This window comes from Pezoporus flaviventris, unplaced genomic scaffold, assembly GCF_033815535.1.
Source record: "Pezoporus flaviventris isolate CSIRO_AGI_PZ_B2104156 unplaced genomic scaffold, CSIRO_AGI_Pfla_v1 ptg000031l, whole genome shotgun sequence".
NCBI lineage: Eukaryota > Metazoa > Chordata > Aves > Psittaciformes > Psittacidae > Pezoporus > Pezoporus flaviventris.
In genome coordinates this window covers 9,312,437-9,338,178 of record NW_026892579.1, presented here as the reverse complement: position 1 = coordinate 9,338,178, position 25,742 = coordinate 9,312,437, and the positions used below count along the sequence as shown (strand labels likewise).

The following is a 25,742-nucleotide window of genomic DNA, read 5'->3' as shown; positions in this document are numbered from 1 at the left end:
TCTGGTTTGAGACCATCTTAAAAACCTGAATGTGCACAAGTCCATGGGTCCTGATGAGATCCATCTGAAGGGGGTCTATAGGGATGCTGGGGATGGACTCTTCATTAGAGACTGTAGTGATAGGACAAGGGGTAATGGGTTAAAACTTAAACAGGGGAAGTTTAGATTGGATATAAGGAGGAAATTCTTCCCTGTTAGGGTGGTGAGGCACTGGAATAGGTTGCCCAGGGAGGCTGTGAATGCTCCATCCCTGGCAGTGTTCAAGACCAGGTTGGACAAGGCCTTGGGTGATACAATTTAGCATAAGGTGTCCCTGCCCATGGCAGGGGGGTTGGAACTAGATGATCTTAAGGTCCTTTCCAACCCTAACTATTCTATGATTCTATAACACACGTTCTAGCCCTCCTTTTGTTTAGTAGAAAAAAATAAAACCACTGACACTACAATGTCTAAGTCTGACTGTGCACTGCAGTGTCCTGGTTGAGAACTTCATGTTGCAAGTTGTCACAGAGGTTTACTGCTATCTGCTGAAAGCTTTGGTAGAGCCATTAAAATCTTCAGTTACGCTTGTACCAGTTACAACACTAAAGGTACCAGTGATTATACAAGACATGAACGTTAATAGGTTGATGAATCCTACTAAAAAGAAAAAATAACCCTAAAAATAAACAAACTGATTTCAGAATATTCTCACATTTTCGATGAAACTAACCATAAAAAATATCCTGTAAGTCTATACACTTTGTGTTTTTGATGGCTCAGTCATACTGACTGACCTCTTTATCTCCTTGGGGCGAGACACACTGATTTAGGTCAGGATTCAAAAAAAATCCAATTCTTAACTCTGTTACTGACCTCGGTGTGACCAGGTGCAAGCTACATCACCCCTCTGTGCCTCTAATTTCTCCTTTTTGTCTCTTCACTCATCTTTTGTCTAAGTGATAAATTCTGTGGCAACACACTGCAATATCCATGCAGTGTGTAAAGAACCTGAGGTCTCCTCCTAAAACACAAAAAATATACCTTTTAAAACTGAAAATTCATCACAAGCAAAACATTTTGTCAAGATATGCATGGCAGATTACTGACAGAAAACTTGGCCAATTTCGAGTAATTTTCTACAATCAGAAAAAGAAATGAAGAAAATGTCTGATTTTTCAGACCCATAGCATTCTATCCAGGACCTGGAGGTAGCACGCTCATACTCCCAGGAAGTGCAGCTCTATTGCAGTTCTTGAAGCAGACTGCTCTAGGATGAAATATACCACTTTTCTTCTGCAGAGAATTTCCGAAGTGCAGGCTTGTGACTTCCAAACAGAATAAGCTACGTTAAGAAAAATAATAATTTTTCTCTGTGGAGGACTTGACTTTCTCCACTTCATACTACTACTGTTATAGAATAGACATAAAAGTCTGTTGTGCCTGAATAAAATCATTTGCCTTCTGACAAATTTGAAGAGAATAGTCTGGAGTCTGATACTAATAAAACTTATTGGGTGGCTGACAGAATCAATTTAGCTGAAGTTGAACAAATTTCCAAAGACTTGTCAGAGAAACAGGATTATTTCCCTATTTGCTGCACCTCTTCCTATATCCTACCCTTTTGAACGTGAATGCATGTGCATGACCAGAAACCACTTCCAAGTCACAAAGTGACTTAGGAAAAAAAAAAAAGCACATCGCTCTTGTGATATTAGGGAAGTTGCTAAATGGAAGAAAGCAGACTAGACTAGAACAGTATGTTTCAGTTGGAAGGGACCTACAATGACTACCAAGTCTAACTGCCTGCCCAATTCAGGGCATGTTATTAAAGCATGTTATTAAGGGCATTGTCCAAGTGCTCTTAAACACTGGCAGGCTTGGGGTATCAACTGCCTCTCTAGGAAGCCTGTTCCAGCATTTGACCACCTACTCAGTGAAGAAATGCTTCCCTGTTGCAGCTTTGAGCCATTCCCACACGTCCTGTCACTGAGTACCATGAAGAAGAACTCAGCACTCCCCTCTCCACCTCCTCAGGAAGCTGTAGAGAGCAACGAGATTGCCCCTTAGCCTCCTTTTCTCCAAACTAGACAAGCCCAAAGTCCTTAACTGCTCCCCTATAAGACATTCCTTCCAGATCCTTCCAGACCTGTCACCAGCTCCTTTGGACACATTCAAGGACCTTCACCTTCTTTATTGAAGGGGCCAGAACTGCACACAGTATTCCAGGTGAGGCCATGCCAACACTGAATGCAGTGGAATAATCCCCTCTTTTGACTGGCTGCTTATACTATATTTGATGCCCGTAAAGATGTGGTTTGCTGTCTTGGCTGCCAGGGCACACTGCTGACGCGTATTGAACCTGCTGTCAACCAGCAATCCCAAATCCCTCTCTACAGGGCTACTTGCCAGACACTCTGCTCCGATTTCATACCTGTGCCCAGCATCACTCCATCCTAAATACAGGGTACAGCATATGGACTTGTTAAATTTCATCTCATTTGCCACTAGGAAAGGGGTAGAGGGGTTACTAGTTACCAAACAGATAATCCTTGTATACTCAATTGAGGTAAGGTTGGAGAAATCCTTAAAACCAAGATATGCTTGATGTTTCCTGAGAATTCTATGCGAAAAGATCACAACAAGCACCCAGATCCCCACCATGGGTTTGTCTCTTCTCTTCCGGGAGTAAGCAAGCCAGAACAGCCTCTTTGGTTATGCAAAGAGCTTGTCAGGAAATGAAGATGGCTAACAAAAACATAAAGAGCACAGCTGCCACACTATTAACCCTCAGATTACTTGCACCTTTCTGTGTAGTCTGGACAAAATAATTCATTATATATATATTACTTATGAATTTTGCACTCATGACTATTAATTCTATAATGTCAAGACAACCTTTGGACTTCTACCCCTCGCAATTTTAACTCAGAAAACATAATGTCTTTCAATTACAACTTAAGAACAAAAAAATCCCAACAAAAACCAGGCAGCAGCTGGGGCAGGTTGGGGGATGGGGGGGGGGGGGGTGTGTATAAAAAAATAAAATCAAAAAGTTGGAAGTCAGACAGATGAAAGGCAGATGTAGAAGGATAATCCAAGCAGATGGCCTGGTTAGGAAAAAATAACAGGCACAAATAATGACTCACACCAGAAAGGAGACGTACATAATGACCTGCTCTAACTTGGAGAGCACCACTGAGTCAAGGACACAAGCAGGGTGGAACAGCTTAAGTAGTAGTCTGAAGTTCAGTTCCGACCTGCAAGATGACTGCCATAGCACAGAAGTCAGTAGACTAGCATTCACATTGCTACTGAGCTTTTAATTGTCTTTTAGTATGCCTACACACTACAGGACCTGTAACCTTTCACAATACTGTCATATCCATCTGGGACTAAAGTGTGGCTAAAACTGCCTAAAACTGATCATGGCTAGTTTATTTTAAATGTAGGTGGCCTGGAAAAGTATTTCAACACTGTACCTTCACAGCATTGAAAAGTAGAGACCAGCCTGCAGAGAGCACAGTCAGACTTACTAGCCAGACATGAGGATCAAAAGCTTCCTAAACTTGCTTACCACTGGAGCAGCAAGGACTGGGATGGTGCTGTGCAGCTCTCATAGTAAGCTCCAAGCCCAAATAATTCTGACCTCAGAGAGAGCAATTTCAGCTATATTTCATGTCAATCCAAAACTATTCACACTGCATACATTTACCTCCTTCTATTGCATTACTTGTCACTTGTATCAAAATTAGGACCTTACACAGCAAATCTAAATTCAATTTTCTGTTTGACTAATTTACTGGAAGTCCCTGCTCAGAAAACTGAGGGAGAACAAAAAACAATTAATATGTAGTCTCTCATACAATATACATTAAAAAAAGCTGAGAGTTAATTGAAAACAGCTGATCTCTAATTTTACAAAATCATTCAGTACAGCAAGTCTTAAGAGAAAAATCCTGGAAGTCTTTTTGATCCTTGCTTTATTTCTGAAAGAACTAATGACACTGCTGTAGAGAGAGGTCAGTTCACACAGCTTTTCTGAATGAACAACAATGCTGTGAAAACTGGGATTGATTGATAGCCTACTGTTTGCGTCATTATGTCCAAATGTTTACCATTTGAGTCTTCAAGGAAGCATAAGACAAAAATCAAAACAAGTTTTATGAAGACTTCAACAACACTAGCAAATTAAAATTGTATCCAGAATTGTTTAGACATGATAGCAGTGGAAGAAAACTGCTTCCCTCTGAATTATACAATTTTTATCTTTGCATTATGCACAATGTCTTAAATTTCTGGTGTGGAAGAGGAAAGACGTCTTTCCCTCCCCCAGAAAACTCTGTTTTCTATCATTTTAACCCTTTATTTCTTCAAAGCATTCTGTTGAACTCAACAGTTTCCTTTCTCAATTGTTGCTCTGTAGTTATACAAGATCATACCGTGTTCATCCCCTTCTCCTAATGACTCACATTTCTAAATGAACTGTTTAACATATTAGAATGTTCTTTTACAGCAACCTCATATATGTCTATAATAAATGTCTATAAGTTTTTTAATTGCTGGGAATTATTCACTTTTTTTTTTTTTTCAAGTTTCTTAAACTCTGAAGCTCAGAACTGATATCACTACTTCTGGAAACAAAGGCCCCTTAATTGGCAACAGGAACACCTATCATTAAATGCATAAAACCATGGCAAAATGCAGCATGACCTCTCTAGCAGCAATAGATACATAACACTTAATTTTATTTATCTGTCATAAATGACACTGTTGCTGTAAGCACATAGCCTTATCTACCTAATCTCAGTAAGACAGAGGTTATTAGATACAGCAATGAAAAATAGCCTTGGTGCTATCTTCATCAGGCACAGATAATGAATTTCATTATTCAGCAGTTTTGGGAACACAGGTAACGTGTTCTACCACATCAGCTATGTCACCTTATGCTATATTTACAGGCAAGAACATGGTCTTAACATCTTCTCTTTCTTACCTTCATAGAAATTGTAACTATGCAGTCTAAAAGACCACAGGCAACATCACGCTTCATCTTAGCCTGTTCCTCCAAAATGTACTACATCTTCTCACAAATAGTAATAACTCTCAAGTTATTTAAATAACTGCCTAATTTTCTAGAACTGGAACTACTGCTGACAATTCTACCACACAAGAACTGTTCAGTTAAAGGATCAGATTTTGTCTGTGCAAGCAGCATCCACAAGCACAGGAAAAGATCAGATTATTTTACTGTAGCATGAATAATAATAATAATATTAATCTGATTTTAACACTGGAGTCCTCATGAATGGGTGTTTCATATTAACGTAAAAAAAGACATGTCATTCAAAATTGCATGACACATTCTCTGAGAGGTAAAACTAGGATTTTGGACTGTTGGTTGGAAAGGATCTTTGTACAATTTCAAGAACGTAAAATGGTGAATGAGAATGGTGACAACTGGACAATTTCATTTTGGACTTTAGTCTTCTACGAAATAAGCTTTGAGATTGAAAAACTACAAAAATAATTTTACAAATTATGGTAAGCTTAGTCGAAGAAGTAAGACAAGCCAATTTTAAAAGATGCAAAAGCAGGTAACAAAAGGATAGCAAGTTATGTATAACTTGAATAGAGGTATTTAAGAAACACGATGCAGAAAAAAGTAAGGAAACAGCTGTAAGAGCCGCTGACGTGAAAGAAAGTAAGATGGATCAACACAAAAGAACTGAAAAATAAGTACTACTCTTCAATAATGCTGAGATCAAAATCAGAAATAACTAATCATTTAATCATTGCCCAAAACCTAAATGACCAGCTTGCCTTCTTTTTAAGGTAAAACCAAAACCAAGCCCACCTCCCCTGCCCAAGATACGATCATAACTGGGAACTAAACACAATGTAATATGCTCAAGTTGCAAAACTTGCAAGGTTTTAATTTGAAATATTGAAAACTGAAGTGAAAATGCACATGTTCTAGTAAGGATTCCCAGTAACTCTAGGTGGTCGGGAATAGTAGTCCATGAATAGCAAGCTAAGTATTATCTATGCAACCACAGAACTCCCAAGTTCTATTTTAATTGTATGCAGTCTCTAGATGAATTTAAGTAAACAATAATTATGGAAATACAGTAAATAAGAAATATACTAACACACAGTGTAAGTTTACCCATTGTAAAATTTCAGACTGAAGTGTCGGTCTTTCATTTATTAACTGCTGTGTTAATTAGAATTTATTACTGCAGTAACTAAAGCCCAAATAATAACATCTATTAAAGAGAGATAACAGTAGGCTGCAATAGAAAGGAAGTGATTACTGGATTAGCTTGTGTTTGAGAATATTGATTTTTAAAATTTATTAAACATGTCAAGTAGGACTTTACTCCTTCCCAAATTTCATGTCAACACAGGAAGATCAGAGCAAAGAAAAAAATTTAAAACAAATCAAATGCATCAATATTAAATGCAAGGTGATGCACTTTTTGTGATGACTTGGTATTACTATTTCTGTTGCCACATAACCACAACTGCTGCCTGTGAAGCAGCTAAATAGGCATCAAGATAAAAGGAAAGCTACTCAGTTAATGAGAAAACATCTGATTTAACACATTTGCTGTCTAAACATTCATTCAGACAGAAAATGATAGTGAGTTAGATCAGTTCTAATGTAGTCTTCTGGAAGAGAGTACTGTACAATACTGTAGTAGGAGTACTGTAAGGTGGAAAAAAGAGCATCTTCTCTGAAGTACTCTCTATTCTTAAAGATCCTTGGTACTAATAAAAGTAACCATTCTCCATGTTTTAGAGAAACAGGGTATCCCTTTGCAGTCAAGAGAAAACTTTGGCAATTACATTAGTTAAGAACTACACGGGTTTTAGCTCTTGTTCTAATTCAAAGTACTGCTTTTCTTCACACTTTCTGATCATCACTAAGAATGTGTAAATTGTTTGATATGCATTTTGACAAGTAAATTCCAATCTGCTATCTCTATTTGACAACTTCACTGTGATGACTAAAGAGGAAAAAAAGAGGTCAAGCTAACACTCCCGTAGTCTGAAAAGGTAAAAGGACAGACTAAGTAGAAGCCACTCTTTTCTTTGGTCTAACAATGCCTATGACAAAAAAGCCTTTAACTTTTATCTATCACTTTGCAATGAACAGTTTAAGGAGATGAAACTATCTAGCAATCCAGAAAGGTGAACACTGTACAGTTAAGGAGAATAATATATACACATTTGAACAAAGGAGTAGTTTGAGGAGAGACTGGGACATAAGGGTTGGGATAATAACTGCTCAAGTTCTTGTTTTTCAGTGTACTTCAACAAACAATAAAACCCTTGAACAGTTTCATAAGCTAATTTAAGTAAAGCACAGTATCTAAAGCAATCCACAGTCTGTAACAGTCCAAAATAATACTGACAATATTTAACAAAGACCCTTTTCCCTATCAGTGTTTTAATGCTACTATTCAACCTGTTCTACTCCTGACAACATTCTTTCCATCAAGTTTTTCACAGTTGGTAATCAAAGTATATATTCAATCCACATATATAAATAATTTTTTCATTGAAATACTTTTTCTCAGCACAGTTAAAAGAGAGACTTAATTATATCCATGTTTCTTAAAGCAAAGGCATATAGACACTGTGGGTGGTTCTTGAAACCCTTCCCTCTCTCTTTTTGTGGTGGTCCCCAAGTATTTGGCAGCAGGAACAGCTCACATATATGGCTACAAATGCTGAGTCTGAAAATCATATATTCTCTGTGTTCCCACGGCACAAAGCTCAGTTACGGACGTCACCATAGACAAGCAATCACCACAATTACCATGAAGCTTCCACAGTTGAATGAAAAGTCATTGGAAAAGAGAAACCCATAGAGGAAAAAAAAAAATAAAATAAAAATCAACAGATGGAGAAAAACAGAAAGAAAGAGAAACCTATACTGATTGTGTTGCACTGACAAAAAGATGCAGCCAATGTCACAAACACGTTAATTCCATAAAGAGGGGGCGTTAAAAAAATCACTCGAAGGAAAAATATCTAAATTACTTCTTGAAAACAAGAGTGAAAAAGGTTGAGAACAACTTGCTTCAATAATATCTACTGTGTCCTTAAGCATATCGTTGATGAGATACTGTTTTTTTTTTTCCTGTATTCAGAAAATCTAGGTAGATTTAAACTTTGGTAAGAATACATAAAATCTGAAAAATCCAGGTGTGGAAAACAGCTTCTCAGCTTTTTCTAATATACCTTTGACAATTTTGTTACGTGATTATTTTAATGCCTTGACCAGAATAAATATAAAGTGTAGATCAAAAAATTTAATCTTACAAACCCAAAAATTATAAGATAGCAAAAAAAGGTCCAAAAAAGGCAATTTTTAATATGAAATTCAAATAGTCTTGACCAAAAACTATTCTTCCATCAGAAACTGTTTCATCAAGATTATCCCATGGAAGGAGACTGCATTACCATTTTACAGATAACATACTGAAGTCAAAGAGCCATCATGGTCAGAAATACATATTTTTTGGAGGGTCGGAGAGGAGTAATGAGAAGCCTAGAACTTGACTTCAGAGAGTGCCTGGTGTTTGCACACTCAAAGCCCCCAAGCTCTTGCTGATTCCAAGTGTAAGCGAGCAAGCTGTTCAGCAGAATGCTCACGCTGATCGCTGGATTTTTCTGGCGCTCTTCAATGAAATGGGTGGTTTTGTAACACTCAGTTTGCCTATTATCACATATACATGAACTCCCTATGGGAGAAAGAACTGAAATCAATTCTCAAAGGCAGTGTTCAGCTGCCTAAATTGCAATACTTCCTGAAGTACATTAATTACCCATCCATCATTTCAATAATGAGGACAATGTTTTTTTCACGACACAGCCCTGACACCAAAACATGCCCTGCCTGTGCAGGAAGACAGAAGTCTCACAGAAGACAAAACGAGTAGAGAGGTGGAGAGTGATTAAGCTGTATGCATAATGATCAGCATGCATGTGTACAGAAATCAGGATTGTACAGGTGGTCTACAACTCTGACACATCCTAAATTTCAAGTAATTCAACTTCAACTGGATACAACTACTTCAGAAGGAAAACATTTATGCATAGTTTTCCAGGTTTCAAAAAAATGCTTGCAAATTAAATTCTCATGTGCCCATAAAATAGATAGAAACACTCAGCTTTACAGCCTCCTCCTCTTTTTGAACTGGTGGAGCATCTATTGACAGAGGAAGTTTGTTAAACTCTCACTGAACCAGCAGAAAGAAAATGAGTTGACAGAGTGGCTTTCATGGAGACTTCAGCAACACAGACGTGCTGAGATCTTGGGATTCTACTCGCCGGAAAAGGGAGAAGTATGCCCTCATTATGGCTGCTAACATTTCTACAGGCAAAACTCAGAAGTGGCATTAAGCATTCTGCTGAGTTAGTGGGGTTTTTTCTTTAATAGCTCAAAGCTGTATCAAGAGTGTGAACAGTTAAGATGGTGCACACTGCATCTGAAGAGTAAATGAGCAGATAAAGCCAGCAAGAGAATAATCAAAGTTCACTTACTGATTCCACCCTTGGAGGGGTGTCTAGTACACTTGGAACCGACTGCCCTAGGGGTGGAAACACTTAAATGAGGTGTCATCCTGGTCACCGTAAGCTTAATTCATCAATGAGGAGAGTATGATGAACTGAAGCAGTTAAGCCTAAACCAGTGCTGCCCTTCACACCTCTTCAGGGCCCTATCCTACCTGTGCATGTTCCTCAGCAGTAAAAAACACTGCTGCCATGGGCATCCACCTTTTCAGGTAATTTTCCAGAAGTCTGATCCCTTCTCTATCATCCTTCCTTCTTGTCGTAGTTCTGCCTCTTTCTGATCTATCTCCTAGGTCTTTTTTTCTTTCTATGTTACCACAATTAATTTTCTACTTTGTATTCCTGTCTGGCGTGCAGGCTGCTTCTACAGCAAACCCTGAACAAGTTTTCCCCAGTCCCTTTTCTAACTGTCTCCAGATCCACCTGACCACCTATCCACCTGCACCTTCTCATTCTGCCAGTGCAAACTGCCCTTCTTTTCAACTTCTAATTCAATCCTTTTCTCCAAACAGGTCTCCAGACCATCCAAACCACTTTGCCAGTGTATGATCCACATGCAATATGCTGCTTTTCCTCCCTCATTGTTTTATCACCTATCCCACTTACTTCGTCCAGGTGTTCACAGTTATTATGTCTGGGTTTGGCTTTTGCCCCAGTCTCTTTTATCCTGCTATATTGTTTATAGTTGCTCTCCTCATCACATTTAATGACTCGCAGACAGTAATTTTCTTCCAAATTCAGTCGTTCTGCCTCCACTGGCTCTATGTATCAGTCTACTCTCACATCTCCTCAAGACTTCACGTTATTTTCTGTGTTTAGCTCTGCCTAGTATTTCCTTCTGTTACCTACCAGAAAAGGAGGAGAACACTCAGAATGTAAGAGAAGCAACTGAACAACAAAACAATACAAAGGTGCATTACAGGAGAAATTCTACTGAATCCTAGATAGCCCATAGTCATGTGAGGGATCAAATTTATTAAACTAATGTTTGCAAGTTGCTTAGTAGAATCTTACAGATAAAAACTAGGTCAAATTTAAGAGATTTAGAGAGGAACAGATAAATATATTCCAATACAACAAAACCTTTCCACCAAATTTGAAACTACTCCTCCTAAGTGTAAGGATAGTACCTATTTTAGATTCTTTTCCTAGAAGTAACCACCACTTTTTGCCCCATTGAATAAACAGTTGTCCTGAGACAAAAGCAGCAGTACATAGAAAAATGTGGGATCTGGGTATGACATGAATGGTATGGAATAAGAGGTGGATACTGTCCTGGGTTCAGCAGCAGCAGTCATTTTTCTGTGTTTTTGACTTTCAGCCTGGGAACACCGCTGATAACACCGATGTTTTTAGTTGCTGCTCAGTAATGTTTACTCTGACCAAGGACTTTCTGAGTCTCATGCTCTGCCAGGGAGGAGGGGAAGCTCTGAGGAAGCAGAGACAGGACACCTGATCCAAACTAACCAAAGGGGTATTCCATACCACAGCACGTCATGCCCAGTAAATAAACTGGGGTCAGTTACCCAGAAGAGCTAGATCTCTGCTCAGGTCAGGCTGGGTATCGGTCGGTGGGTGGTGAGTGGTTGTATTCTCTTCCCTTGCTATTTCCCTTACCATTATTATTATTGGTGGTAGCAGCAGTGGTTTGTGTTATACCTTAGTCACTGGACTGTTCTTATCTCAACCTGTGGGAGTTACATTCTTTCGATTCTCCTCCCCATCTTCCTCCCCCTTCCGGGAGTGGGTGGAGGAAGAAGGCGGGAGTGAGTGAGCGGCTGCGTGGTTCTGAGTTACCGTCTGGGCTTAAACCACAACAACAGTATAGGATTTCCAGCAGTAACTAGCACATTCCCCATGTGCAGCTTTCACAAATCCATGTAAAACTGACCATTCATGATATCCTGGAATAACTTTTTGCATAAATACTTTTTGAGTTTCTTGCATTTAATTTGTGCTTTTGACTGCCTTTCAAATTAAAATATATCATCCTTCTTACGCTCTTTTTTTTTTTTTATTAAATTCACTTCGTACCTTTTCACGAGTGTCTGTAGGAGGATCCTCACACTTAAGTACTTAAAGATGCTTAAATTTGCTTGCGCTATCATTTAAGTATCTGTTTGTATCTTGCTTTATCATTTGGACAGTTAGTTGAAAGCATCACTTAAAATTATGCTCTAAAATTCATAAGCAGCTTTAGGAAAAATAGACACATGGCTAGCATCATTCCATATTTTTCTTACTTTTGTTATTTTTGGAAATTGTTTCCATGTGTTAACATGTATTAAACATGGGTAAAAAGATCTGTTGAGATTTCAGTAGATTTCCATGATCACTATACTTAAAGAAATCCACAAGTGTTTGATTTTGAATTACACAAGTTCTGTGCATGCAATTCTATAGATTTTAAAAGATTTCAAATTTAGTGCTTTACGGTCCAGAGGTACTTATACTACATCAGTAAATTCTGTGCCAAGATCTTCTCTAGTATATCAGATATTTCTCAAAACATGTTGTGATGTACTGACTGAAAAACAGTTACCTATTTACAGGTACTGGCAAGACAACAGCAAAACCAAGAAAAAAAAATGTTTCACATAAATTTTTATCTTAATTTGCACATTGATTTTATCTTAATTTACATAACTTTTACATTTATCCCACTTTAAAAGTGTATCAGAGTTCCAATAGTTGTAATCTTTGAGGCTTAGATAAAATCAGATATTATTTTTCTGACTAAGCACTGACTGTCAAATGTTGTTGTATGAAATGATATAATGCTACATGAACTAACTGGTATCTTGTCACACAATATTACTTAGTAATTATACATAAACTATTACATGCTTACAATAATCTCTTCCTTTTCTTGTACATTTTTAAAGGTTGGGCTTGAACAAGAAGAAAGTATTCTGAAAAACCCTTCAATTTCTATCAATTATGGTATTTTACGTACAAAAAAAATATGCAGAATAAAATTAAAGGTAACTTAAAATTTCTGTTGACATTGCTTCAAGAATACTTTTTTTTAAATGCAGAAAGCACTATGTTTTTATTAAGAACAGTGTGAAGGCAAACACAAATTTTAAAATAAAACTTCCAGAAATTAATTCTTCAAGAGTGTCTAAGGCCTCAGCCTTACCATCTCCAAACAATGCAGGTGATGTGATGTGTGGCACACTATACGGCATGAAGGAGTCAAACTCTGGTACTAAGACATAGTCCTACCTCCAAAATCCCCATATTAAAAAAAAAAAACAAAAACACACAACAAAACCCAACTAACCAAACAATAAATCAACAGAAAAAAAATACATTACTAGACAAAAGTTATTTTTACAGTACCTTCATGGTCAATAGCACTAGGACACACATCTTTTAGCAGATCTCCCAAAGTATGCATCTGTCCTCCTGAAGCAATTGGTCGAAATAGCTTCTGTATAAAAGGTCTTTCTGTGGTTGCCTGTTTTGACAGCAAAATCAGCAAGAACAATAATTTAAGGACCATGCAAATACATCATATTATTCAAGACAGGCAGAAGATAGGACAGAACAAGAGACTGCAGCAGAATAAACATCTTGCATTTGCATTCCTTTTTTTTATTTTATTTCAAAGAAACCAACCTTCTGTTACAGGAATAACAGAACAAAATGTTTTGCTTAAACAAAACACCTCAATACATTCTTAAGTAAAGAAAGCAGTGAGCATCAACTTAGGAGCTCAACATCAGCCTAGATGTTTTTCCAAGTCAAAGCAATACTTTAAGAAATATCAAATACCTTCTACAATAGTTTATCTTTCCCCTTTTAGAAACACATTAAGCACTTTTAATGTCAAACATGTAGCATTATAGCTAAAGCCACGTGACTTTCTTCCAGTAGATTTTATGCTGAAAAATTCAAACTATTTCAGCTGCAAAAAAAAAGGAGAGAGAGAAAAGTGCCGTGCTTTGACAGGCAACCTGAATTCTTATACCTACCAAATCTGTCTGGCACAACTTGCTCTTAGTGAAGCCATGCTGGCTGTCACCAGTCACCTCCTCCTTTTCCATGTGCCTTAGCAGTTTCCAGCAATCTCTGCTCCATGGTCTTCCTGTGCACTGAGGTGAGTCTGACTGGACTGTACTTTCACGGCTTCCCTTTCTCCTTTTTTAAAAATGAGGGTTATGTTTCCCCTCTTCCAGTCAGTGGGAACTTCACCAGACTGCCACAATATCTCAAATATGACAGAGAGTGGCTTAGCCACTTCATCCGCTGGTTCCCTCAGGAGCTGTGGATGCATCTCATCATGTCCCATGGACTTGTGCACCTTCAAATACCTTAGTCTCAAACCTGATCCTAGAGCAGGAGGCTCTTTCTCTCAGTCCCTGCCTTTGCCTTCTGCAACTTGAGCACTGTGGCTGGAGCACTCACCAGTGAAGACTGATGCAAAAAGTCATTGTGCACCTTAGCTTCTCCATGTCCCAGGTCACCAGGTCTCCCATTTAGTTCTAGAGAGGGCCCACATTTTCCCTAGCCTTCCTTTCAGCTTTCCTAACCTGATTCCTGGCTGCTTAGACAATTTCTCTGTATTCCTTTCAGGCTACCTGTCCTTGCTTCCACCCTGTGTATACTTCCTTTTTGTGTCTGAGTTTGTCCAGAAGATCTTCATTCATCCATCCAGGCCTCCTGGGCCTGTATGATCTATAGATGTACTTACTGAAGAACTGTGGGTATGTTAAGGTAATCCCCTTCTTTGTGTATCTGTATAAGTAACCTTTTTTCCCATCCTTTCAGTATCAGCAAGAATCTGATCTTGGAAAGGAGAGGAAAAGTTTTTTCCGACAGTGTGGCTTCTCCTCCCAAACTGGACACCTGAGCCAGAAAACAGAAGTTGAAAACCTCATATTCAATAAGTCCAAAAGTTTTAATCAAGCTCTAAATTGTTACTGACAAATTTCTGCTAGCAACTCCAGAAATCAGCTGATGTGCCCTGCATTATGGGTGACTGGGCTCCAGTAAATTAAACTTTCAACACATACCATCTTAATTGGAAAAGGCAATATGAGACACTGGTCCTTCCAAATTCAGTTTCCTACCTCTCAAAGTGGTTCATGTCCTACTGAGGTAATTAAAAAAAATTAAAGCAAAACAACACAACTCAACATCAAAAACTATTCTATCTCATGGCAGAGGTTTTTGGGGAAGAAAAAACCAAACAACACAGCAAACAAATGAATAAAGCCCCAGCAAACCTCAAGTGTAGTAAAAAATTTGAAAGTTAGAAAACAATTTTAAAGGAAGTTACAATGTGGTCTCTGTCACCTACCTACATGAAAAGCTACAACCAGTAGATTAACCATGACAACTGTCATTCACCTCTCTGAAACAGCAGGGCAAGGAATCTTTTCCTAAAAGTGGTACACTACCTCTAAGTAATTCCAGGGCAGTACAGTGCAGAACTGTTGACACAGCTACTTGTTACTTCTTGCCAACGATCTCCAAAAGTTACTTCTTATGAAGGCTGATCAGAAGGAGCTGACTAGCTGCTGTAGTCAACCCTCTACATCCTCAGGGTAGAAGAATGTGGATACAAACAGCAGTAATGAAATGTCTGAACATTCGAAAAATGATGGAAGGCACAGAGCCAGCAGGATCCACCTCAGACAGATCCACACTTGAGAAGTGAACCCTGGCATGTTACAATGAAAAAAACTGAAAAAAGCGCCCCCAAGCATAAAAAAAAAAATTAAAACCAACAAACAAACAAGACAAAATCCCTAAAACACTGTTACAGCAAAACATTTTTCTATTGAGTTGAAAAAAAAAATAATAATCAATTATTCAGACATCTAATCACACCTCCCAAGTGCTTACCATCTGAAGTAGCACAAGTGGAAACAAACACCAGAAGGATACAAGCAAAGGTGGTTATCCTCAACAGACTTTTAAGAAAAGAATTTCTGAAGTGCATACTGCAGTTTCTCATCATATATTAATGAATTACATTAAATTTTTCCCTAGTTATCATCATTAAGGCCAGGGTGGACAGAGCCTTGGGTGACATGGTCTAGTGTAATGTGTCCCTGCCTGCGGCAAGGGGATTGGAACTAGATGATCTTAAGGTCCTCTTCAACCTTAACCATTCTACGATTCTACGATTTCATGCCGAGGGAAAAGTCAAAGATGTATTTTCTAAAATAGCCCAAAGAGTTGCTGCACAGCAATATTCTCAGCTGCTATCATGAAACATTACAGAAAATGAATTCAATTTTACATTTTAAGTGTCGAGGAATACAGATGTGGTAATGTAAATAAGGATCACTGGTCTCCATCAATGTTAAAATGATAAAAGTAACTGCAAGTTGTTTATACAAAGACTGTGGTTCACAAATACAAACCTACAGGAAGAGTATTACCCCAACATGCTTACACTTCTTCCCCCCCATGCAGCAGATGCTTTATACATTAAAAGAGTCAAAAGAAAAATCCCACTCTACAATCTACAATGTTTATGAGATAATTTTTCAAAAGTATCTTAGTCATACGGGAGCATAAATAATCTTGGAAAAATCTTACCATCACCCCTTTTGAAGTGTGGTAGCTAGTAATATAAGCCCAACTTGACTAGAGCTTTCTACTCCAGTATTTACTATAGCACCACGTGAAGGAACAGCCAACGCGAGTAATTGCTTACCTAATGTTGTTTTGTACAATATTTGCCTAATCACACATAACAGTATTATCTGTCATCTAACCCACACAGACAGCATTGCGTAACTGTTAACTGAAAATGACTTTAAATAATCTACATCAGGCATAAAGCATGTATTTGTACTGTATTTATTGTTTCTTCCTACTAAGATTATCAGAGCTTCAACAGAATATAGCACTTTCTAAGTTATTTTATTTTACAGTCACAGTGTAGCTGTAAGCTGTTCAAAAGATGCTGGATGCTTTTGCAGGGTACATGAGGTGAGAATAATTGCCAGTCCACAGAGGAAATGCCGTCAGGCATGTAAGCATGTGAAGACAGTCCCCTGGTGCAAAATTTGCAATGAATTTTACACTGATCATATCCACAAGTTGGTATCAGATCAATTTTTTATGAAAGCAAATACTCAACTCTAAATTAACATATTTTCTATTTATTACAACTGAAATTTCTCATTCTTCTACACTACTACATAGCACCACAAATCTTGTGCTTTTCAGAACAAATGAAGACTTTAATCTTCCTAAAAAAAGTTTAAACAATAACAGTGATAGGAAAGTGACAGTGAAAAAAAAATTACACTGCAGTGAGAAAAAAAACAGATTAAAAATTACCTATTCAGGTAGACTTGCATTAAGAAGAGTTGCAGGTGAGGGAAAGTTTTAAGAGGCCCTTTAAAGCAGCCTAAAGCCTCATAGATCAGAGACAAGCTATATAGTTACATATTGTGCTAGCAATTACAACTCTTTTTCTTCCCTATTATCCTGCCAAAAAACCAAAACAAACAAACAAAAAAAACCAAACCAAAACCCCACGTAGTCAGCCTGCCTGGTCCTTTTCAGAATCAACAGAACATCAAACACTGCCTGAAATCCACAATTTAATTAGTCAGATATTTTATACAGGATGCATCTTAAAATGAAAAACATAACTCATGAACTGCTGGGTTTTAATCTGGAAAAATCACAGTTACCAGTATTTCCATCTAGAGGAAGGGATTTGGATTTTCTGTCTAAACATTCTGCTGCTACTCTAATAGTATTCAACAAATAAAAGTTACCATGCATATAAAACCCACAAAGTAAAAAAAGAATTCCTTACAATTCCCACATGTGCTGGCAGCTTAAAACTGTAGAACTCGAGACTTCCCTATATACTCCATCATATTTTCACTAACTTGTCAAGTTCATAGTTTGTGCTGCTTTGTAATGAACCCTTTACACTAAGAAACCTCCCATAACTTAAATTTATCATTTAATTTACAGTGATTTAAACTCAACCATGAAGCTTTAAAAGCAATAATAACAGTTTGCATAATGGTTATTTTATATAAAAAGAAATTTGAGGAAAATTAACTACTCCCTGAGTATACTGACTATACAGTAAAGAAATCTAAGAGCAGATTTAGTCCAACCCATGTTCGTTATTCTGCATTACTGGGATGTCTGCAGGCTGCATAAGCTAGACACAACAGATAATAAAATGCTTTTTTAAGCAAAATTGCATGTACATAGACCTTTAATTCTTCCCCCACCATTCAGTGATGCTGTTCTAAGCTTCCTATCTCCAGTCATGCTCTTTCTTAACAGAAAAACTAAATCCCAGCAATTTGCATTTGCAATGGCCAGTATTAACTGAAATAGGTTAAATCAATACAATAAATTAGAGTAAATGCTGCAAAATATTTCTGCATAAATAACTAGCCAATAACTACAGCAGTCCTTCTTTGCACTTCCCTGCGTATTTCTTGTTCATACAGCCAATTTAGTATTTTGAAGTATTAATTTATGTCCCACCTATCAAGACATCTTAAGCTTATGCTCGAATGACAGAAGACTCTTAGTGCAATACTCAAATAGTAACTAACTCCACAATAAAGGTGCTCATGTAGCTAAAAATACCAATATTGCTTAACTGATACTTGTATTTGATTCCTATTTCATCATTCAATTAATACAAGCTTAAAAAATCAGCTAGGCAAGCGTGTATTGAAGGAAATACTACTCTAAGTCCAAACTTTCCAATTCTCCCTTTCACTTTCATTTGTAATGTCAAACTAAGAAATACAGGGGACACTGTATTACTTAGTAAATTCATTCGCTCTCCTATGGTTTGATCTTATTTTCCAATTTGTGTTTTTAATCTTAAGATATTTCCCTATTCACAATTGCTGCTGTTTCCCAGCACACTTTCCAGTTTATGCTTCTAAGTAAACAGATTCTGAAAGATGTGTATGTTAGTTGGGATCTCGGTATTTTACTTCAAAAAATATCTAAAAAAATTATTACACTCTTACATTGACTATTTTGTAAGTATTACTTTGTGCTTCAGTCAGGATAGCCTTGAAATAGTATTTTCAAAGGGTGCTAAGAAATAGTACACTTACACACTCTATAGGCTAGAGATTCAAGTTACAGCATAAACTTGAAATCCATTCTTTAAATGCCAAAACACAACATCAAGGTAACTTCATTTTCACTACTGAATAGTAGTATAGTATACCTACGCCCAAATACTATGTTCCAGTAAGTTAGCTGCAAACATACAGATTAAAACAAAAAACAAAACCCACCACCCACAACTATGTAAAATAATCTATGTTTGTTACTCACAAATACATTTAAATTGTGTCCACTTCTCAACAAATTCAGTAAGAGGTCACTTGTTCATTTCAACACAAATGAAGGAAGCCATTTCTTAACAAGCTGCCATTACTCAAAGAGCAGTCTGAGAAGCAGAAAAACAAACAAAACCCCAAACCCCAAATTCCTCTCTAATACAAGACATATTCAGAGCAAAAACCAGTTTGATTCTTACATCTTCATTAGACGTTTGTAAAAAATAAGGAAGTGACTTCTCTTTCCACTTCAAGTCTTGCATGATAACAAACAAGATTCAAAAATGGTCTAATTTTATCCATTTGAAATCTGTTACCTTTCAAATTTCATCAGTATTTTCTGAGATTGAGAGGCATAAAACACAACATGATTTGTCTTCATCCTGTAATCATTGCTCCATTCCCCTCCTTTAAATCTTCTAAGCTAGAGACACCCCACTGCTTTCCTGTACACCGATGATGATGTTTCTAGATCAGTTATTCTCCAAGTTGTTAGGACTGGAACAACATTCCAAAAAACCTGAAACACTATTTCTAGTATTTCTTTATTTAGTCTCTGCAAACTGTATCTAACAGACACTCTAGTTATGATTTTGTGTGCTTTCAATAAGGCTGGCACTGGTTTTGTTAGCATTCAGAATTTTTAACCTCATAACTGCAACATCATATCACTGTTCAGAGAATAAAGTACATTACATTAAAAAATAGAATTAACTTTTTTTAATAGAAAAATTAAGTAATGGTTTTGTATGTCCAATATGAACTAAAAGCTGTAAGATGAAAAGGAGTAGAAACATGCTCAACACATCTATCTAGAATTACTAGAAAAATTGACTCATTGACAAGATGTGATGTGGGTTGCAGGACTAGCTGCGAAGTCAACATATAAAACAAATCAAATTACTTAGCTTTCCTATAATACCCTTTAAATTGCTCTAATAAATTACATTTTCAGTGACTAAAAACTGTAATATATATCTGATTACAACCTATAGAAAACCCTGCATTCTTTCATTTTCTCTTGAGTTTGTACTAGGGCTTCTGCAGTCAAATGGTGAGAAGGAAGCTTTGTTTACCTCATGAGGTTTAAGTCTTTATGGTGATGAACAAGAACATTATACTCCGTAATATTTTTAAGAGGCATGCAACAACAAAGATGAAACAAACTAGCTACACTTTATACATTTAATTCACACTAACAGCAGTCACATAAATTAATAATGCAGAAGTATACTACCAGATTGAAGCTTAAGATAATTCTGTATGTACACTTTTATATGGTCATGACAAATGTGTATTTGGATACATTTTTAAAACTTCTTACTCCTGAGATTTGAAAGAACATGAAAGGACAAGACATGAAAAAAACATATACTATTAAAAGAATCATAGAATAGTTAGGGTTGAAAAGGACCTTAAGATCATCTAGTTCCAACCCCCCTGCTGTGGGCAGGGACACCTTACACTAAATCATAGCACCCAAGGCCTCGTCCAACCTGGTCTTGAACACTGCCAGGGATGGAGCATTCACAACCTCCCTGGGCAACCCATTCCAGTGCCTCACCACCCTAACAGGAAAGAATTTCCTCCTTATATCCAATCTAAACTTCCCCTGTTTAAGTTTTAACCCGTTACCCCTTGTCCTATCACTACAGTCCCTAATGAAGAGTCCCTCCCCAGCATCCCTATAGGCCCCCTTCAGATACTGGAAGGCTGCTATGAGGTCTCCACGCAGCCTTCTCTTCTCCAGGCTGAACAGCCCCAACTTTCTCAGCCTGTCTTCATACGGGAGGTGCTCCAGTCCCCTGATCATCCTCGTGGCCCTTCTCTGGACTTGTTCCAACAGTTCCATGTCCTTTTTATGTTGAGGACACCAGAACTGCACACAATACCACAAGTGAGATCTCATGAGAGCAGAGTAGAGGGGCAGGATCAGCTCCTTTGACCTGCTGGTCATGCTCCTTTTGATGCAGACCAGGATACAGTTGGCTTTCTGGGCTGCAAGCACACACTGAAGCCGGCTCATGTTAATTTTCCCATCAACCAAGAATACTGCATAATTACATGAGGACATACAATCTTACTCAGTGGGTCAATTTTCTTCTATAGAAGTGTCTCCAAATTAACTCAAACTGATTTTCTTACATTTGCATACTTTACATGACCAAGAAAATAGAAACTTGTGGTCAAAATTCTAACTTGTCCACATACCAAGTACAGTGAAAATTTTGTTATTCTTGAAAGCACTCTTAAGAGTATTACACAAGCTGGAAATCCTTTGGGTTTTGAGCATTAATGATCACTGTTTTAAAAACAAGAACAATTATAGGATGTGCTCCTTTGGTGGAAGCTTTAACTTGTTATGGTCTGTTATGTGGCAAATGTTATGTCAAGAACTGATGCAAGCAATACTTAATGTCAGAATTAACTAGTATCTTAGTTGAGACCATAGTCAAATTAAAGCCACAACCAGAATTATAAACACATCTGGAATACAGTTAAATTTCTATGTAGTAGGGCTTTTTAAAGTTATGTCTAGACAATATTATTGAGCAATTTTTGGTCATGAATGGTTAAGGACTATTCTCCTAATCATGCTTGGGTAACAACTTGCCTTCCTTAAAGCCTTGCACCAAACAGAGCACACTGTATGAAGCAACTGTTTCATACAGCTCTAGCCTCCTACACAGTTAACAATAGTTTAACTTTATTACAAACCTACAAAGAAATATGGCAACTATTTCAGTTAATTCACCCACACACGCTGAGGAACATTACTTGCTCATCTTTAGAAAAGATTAAGAACCATTTAAAATACCTCCCTTTTCCATATTGTTTAAACTGGCAATGTTGCTTCTTTACAGTCTTAGAAAAAGCTTATGTAATAGCAACACAATGAGTTATTACAACCATGTAAAACATTTGAAAGTCCAAGCACATGTTCTACTATCTGAAAAAGACAGGCCTACTTAGAATGTGTTCTTTGTTAAATTTAAGTGATGAAAAATGTAATGGGTTAACTTAATTGTAACACCTCAGAATAAAAGACGTTGCTTCTGTAACTGTTTCTAAAGATGCTGTCCTTACTGATTTTGCATCCATGCCAAACATATTCACATCACGTTGTGTAAGGACATAAAGGAGTAAAAAGCCACAAACTTTCCTCAGATCCTTCTACAAATTCTAGATTTTAGTTTTGTAGCATCAAGTAAAAGCCTGTCACAAAATCCATAAGAACAATGGTTCCTAAGGTACAGTTTAAGCTTCTGTGGCTTGATAAAACATCTACTGAGTTTTCCAAATGGCTTTTCAGCACGCTAGCAGGTTGACTCTGAATCACAGAATTCCAGAGTGGTTGAGGCTGGAAGAAAGCTCGGGTCCAAATCCCACACTCAAGCAGGGCCACCTACAGACAGATAACAGTCCAAGAAGCTTTTGACTACACCCAAGGATGGGGACTCTGCAACCTTGGTGGACAACCTGTGCCAGTGCTTGGTGACCCTGACAGTAACAGTATTTTCTAATGTTCAGATGGAGCCTCCTATGTTTCAGTTTGTGCCCACTGCCTCTGGTCTTGCCACTGGGCACCACTGGAAAGTACTTAGCTCTTTTATGCACTTTCTCTTTAGATATTTATACACATTGATGACATCCCCCCATAGCCTTTTCTTCTCTATGTTGAACAGTCTCAGCTCTCCCAGCCCTTTCCCCCAACCCATTAGATGCACCAGTGCCTTAATTATCCTAGCGACCCTTTGCTCAACACTCTCCAGTAGCTTTATGTCTCTCTTGTACTGGGGAGCCCAGAACTGGACCCAGCACTCTAGGTGTGGCCTCACCAGTGCTGAGGAGAGGGAAAGGAGCACCTCCCTTGAGCTGCTAGCAACACTCCTCCCAAAGCAGCCCAGGATACTGTTTACCCTTCCTTCTCATAGGTCCCACCACTGAACTCCCTGGATTATTTTAATTTAAAAGCTATTTAGGAGAACCTTCACGTTTGTAAGTGTAGGCACTGAGACACTTATGAGATATTCAGAGATTGTATGCTCTTCCATCTAGAGTGGATGTGTTTCATAAAAAATTCTTATTGTAGAACCTCAGTCCCACTGGGTACACTTAAGTAAATGAAAAACCCTGAAAAAAGCCTCTTCATCTGCATATATATAGCAGATACATCCAACTAAGTGACCTTTCCCAGAATGGGATAAAAACCTAGAACTGAAGGGGCACACGATGCAATTCAAAATACAATGCAGATACCTTACCTAGAGGCAGCAATCCCACCCTGCAGGTCAATTTCAGCGAGAGTGTATATTGTCAGAAGTTCCATTACCAGTTCCACACCAAAAGTTGAAGAAGTACGACTCACAACCACTTTCATGTTAAAATACTTAACAAGCATGGCTGAACCACATTCTGGCTGTAGCCTGGTCTTTCATATTATCTGTTAAATTTGCCTGTGCAGGGGAAATAGCCCTATATTTTCTGAACTACTGAATTTCCACTATTTAACCTCAGGTGAATTGTACAGATCCTACAAGCAGAAGAAAGTCAACACTCAAGAGTGTGCTAACAACTAGAACAGACAGCAGGCAATGGTCCTAAGGCCAAAAATAACAGAAGCTAAATAGAAGAAGCAGTTCCAAGAAACAGTTTTGTTGAGCACTGAGAAGACAGAGACATACACAATATAAGTACATCCTTGAAGTACTAAATTTCCTTCCCTGAAAGGGATTAGTATTTACAATTGGTAATGTATCAAGGTATGTGAAGAATCAGTGACAACAAATCAACAGTGCTTTTCACAGCTGCAGTGTCTTATGCACTTATACTGACCTATACTAAGTGCCACATGAAAGTACTGACTACCTATAAAGCAAACAACTTCAGAAATGGATTTGCACCCACAAAATCAAACATCAGATTGTTTGCTTAAGATCAATGGATATTTCAGTACTTCACATAACACCTTCAATCTACTTAAAAGCATTAAGCCAAATAATTCTTAGTTTTCTACAATAAACTAGAAGAAACTCCTACAGTCAAGGATAGCAAAATTTCAGAAATGTGTTTGTTAATTCATAAAGTATTCCTAGAGTATGGTGCCATATCCCACCATAGGATGTTTGTCATAGGTTTGTTCCGTTCCACTCTTACCTGTGTACAATTTGCTTTGTCTTCTGGAAAGTGCAGACAGGAGTCTTGGTGCTTTCCAAAAAACAGAACACTTTCTATATTTTCTAAGTCCCCAATTCTGTGCAAATTTAACCTGCTTTATTTATTTTAGTTAAAAGTAAGTAAAGGAACCATAAGATGATATGCTGATCTTGACAAACCAAAACAGCTACTGTTGTGACTTTCACCTATGCAGTTAACTTTTTGCATCATCATCATAGGCTAGGCTTTGTTCTAGTTTAATTCCTAAGCAATAGGCACCGCGTACGCCACACAGCCACAGAAATAACCCTTGAAGAAAACACTCTTCATCCCTCTAAAGAAAAAAAAAATAAAATCCATATTTCGCTTTTCCCTTTTTTCGGAATGTAAAGCAGTTCACCAACTGTTTTGGTTTTGTTTGGGGGTTGTTTTTTTTTTGCTATTACATCAGAGTATGAGAGCCATTCTCAGAGGGATACAGCACTGGACTGAGAGTTTCAGGTAGCAAAAGTCCCTCCTACTACAAAATAAGAACCTAACTACATGACAAAGTATGTAGTGGAAGTGGCAAATCAGTTTGTGTTGACTAAACCAAATGAAACAGAGAAGTGATCAGCTTTATTGATCAAAAGAAAGGTAACAATATATCAAAGAGTACTGCATTTAAATTGCAAGATCTAACAGTAACTGTACACAGACCTAATTCAAATGAATTATTGCTTCATTCATTTTTCATCCCCACCTCTGATCATATTCATATTCTTAAGAATTAACACTCAAGGCTTAGGTGAAAATTGCAATTTATGTTTTTTGTTATTTTTTAAATTGCATGCATATAAATTTTCATAACAAATTTGGGGTGATATATAAATATACAAGAGCACTACCTTAATAAAACAGTTTAGTTAAATAAAGCCACAAGAATCTAAACCTCATGGTTTAAATTCAAATGTGTAGCATAAACATTTACATAAACTTATTTATATCCAAGTTCATTATCATAAGACAATTCACAGAAAGATGACCAATTTGGGTTTTATATAAGAATAATTTGCTAAAAACGTAACTAGCAATTTGTGATTAGCGAGTGCAGAAGCCATTCAGTAAGATTAAAGAGTTTTCAAATTAGAAATAGGCTTTTTATTCCCCCCCCCACTAAGCGTTCATTATTTCATTCTATCTCAGAATGTATTTTGACTTATCTTCAAATAACAAAAAAAATAATCGATATAACTATTTACACAAAGTTAATTTATTTACTACTTACATGCTACTGGTTTTGATACACCTAGACACTTAGAAGAGTACCCAGTAAGATAAAAAAAGGCTTTAAAACAAAATACTACCCAATTTTCCCTAATATGCAGAATCCAGTATATCCCTGGATCAAAATTGCTTTAGGCTACTTATAATTCAGAACCTTAACAAACTGCTTTTCATGCAAACAAAACTACTTTATTCTTTGTACACAAGCTACATCTACACACAACTGAAAAGATTTCTGTAGCTTCTCTTGACAAGCCTGATCTAGCTTAGAACTATCCAGCCTGGTAACAGTCCAACCAGCTCAGAGAAGCTACCCAAACAGCTGTTTTATAGTCCCATGTTTCCTGTGCCTCTTCCCCTGAGCACTGCGCAACTCTCACAATAGCTATGAACTAGGCTGATTGACAATTTTACAGATAACTCAGGCATATTTATGTATTG

General features: G+C 37.4%; 1 protein-coding gene across 3 annotated transcripts in view; it reads right to left on the bottom strand.

Moving 5' to 3' along the window:
* Positions 1 to 25,742, bottom strand: part of ATG5 (autophagy related 5) — a 79,054-nt gene that overhangs the window by 14,441 nt on the left and 38,871 nt on the right. The window contains exons 6-7 of one of the 3 annotated variants that reach the window (XR_009744544.1): positions 12,913 to 13,030; positions 856 to 1,003 (exon numbers count right to left, since the gene is read on the bottom strand). Coding sequence is in view for 2 of the 3 variants with exons in the window: in XM_061460206.1 (XP_061316190.1) it covers positions 23,958 to 24,086 (129 nt within the window). In the remaining variant the exon portion in view is untranslated. Of the gene's footprint in view, positions 1 to 855; positions 1,004 to 12,912; positions 13,031 to 23,942; positions 24,087 to 25,742 lie in introns of those variants that run through there. The other 2 variants (XM_061460205.1, XM_061460206.1) reach the window with 2 other exon arrangements.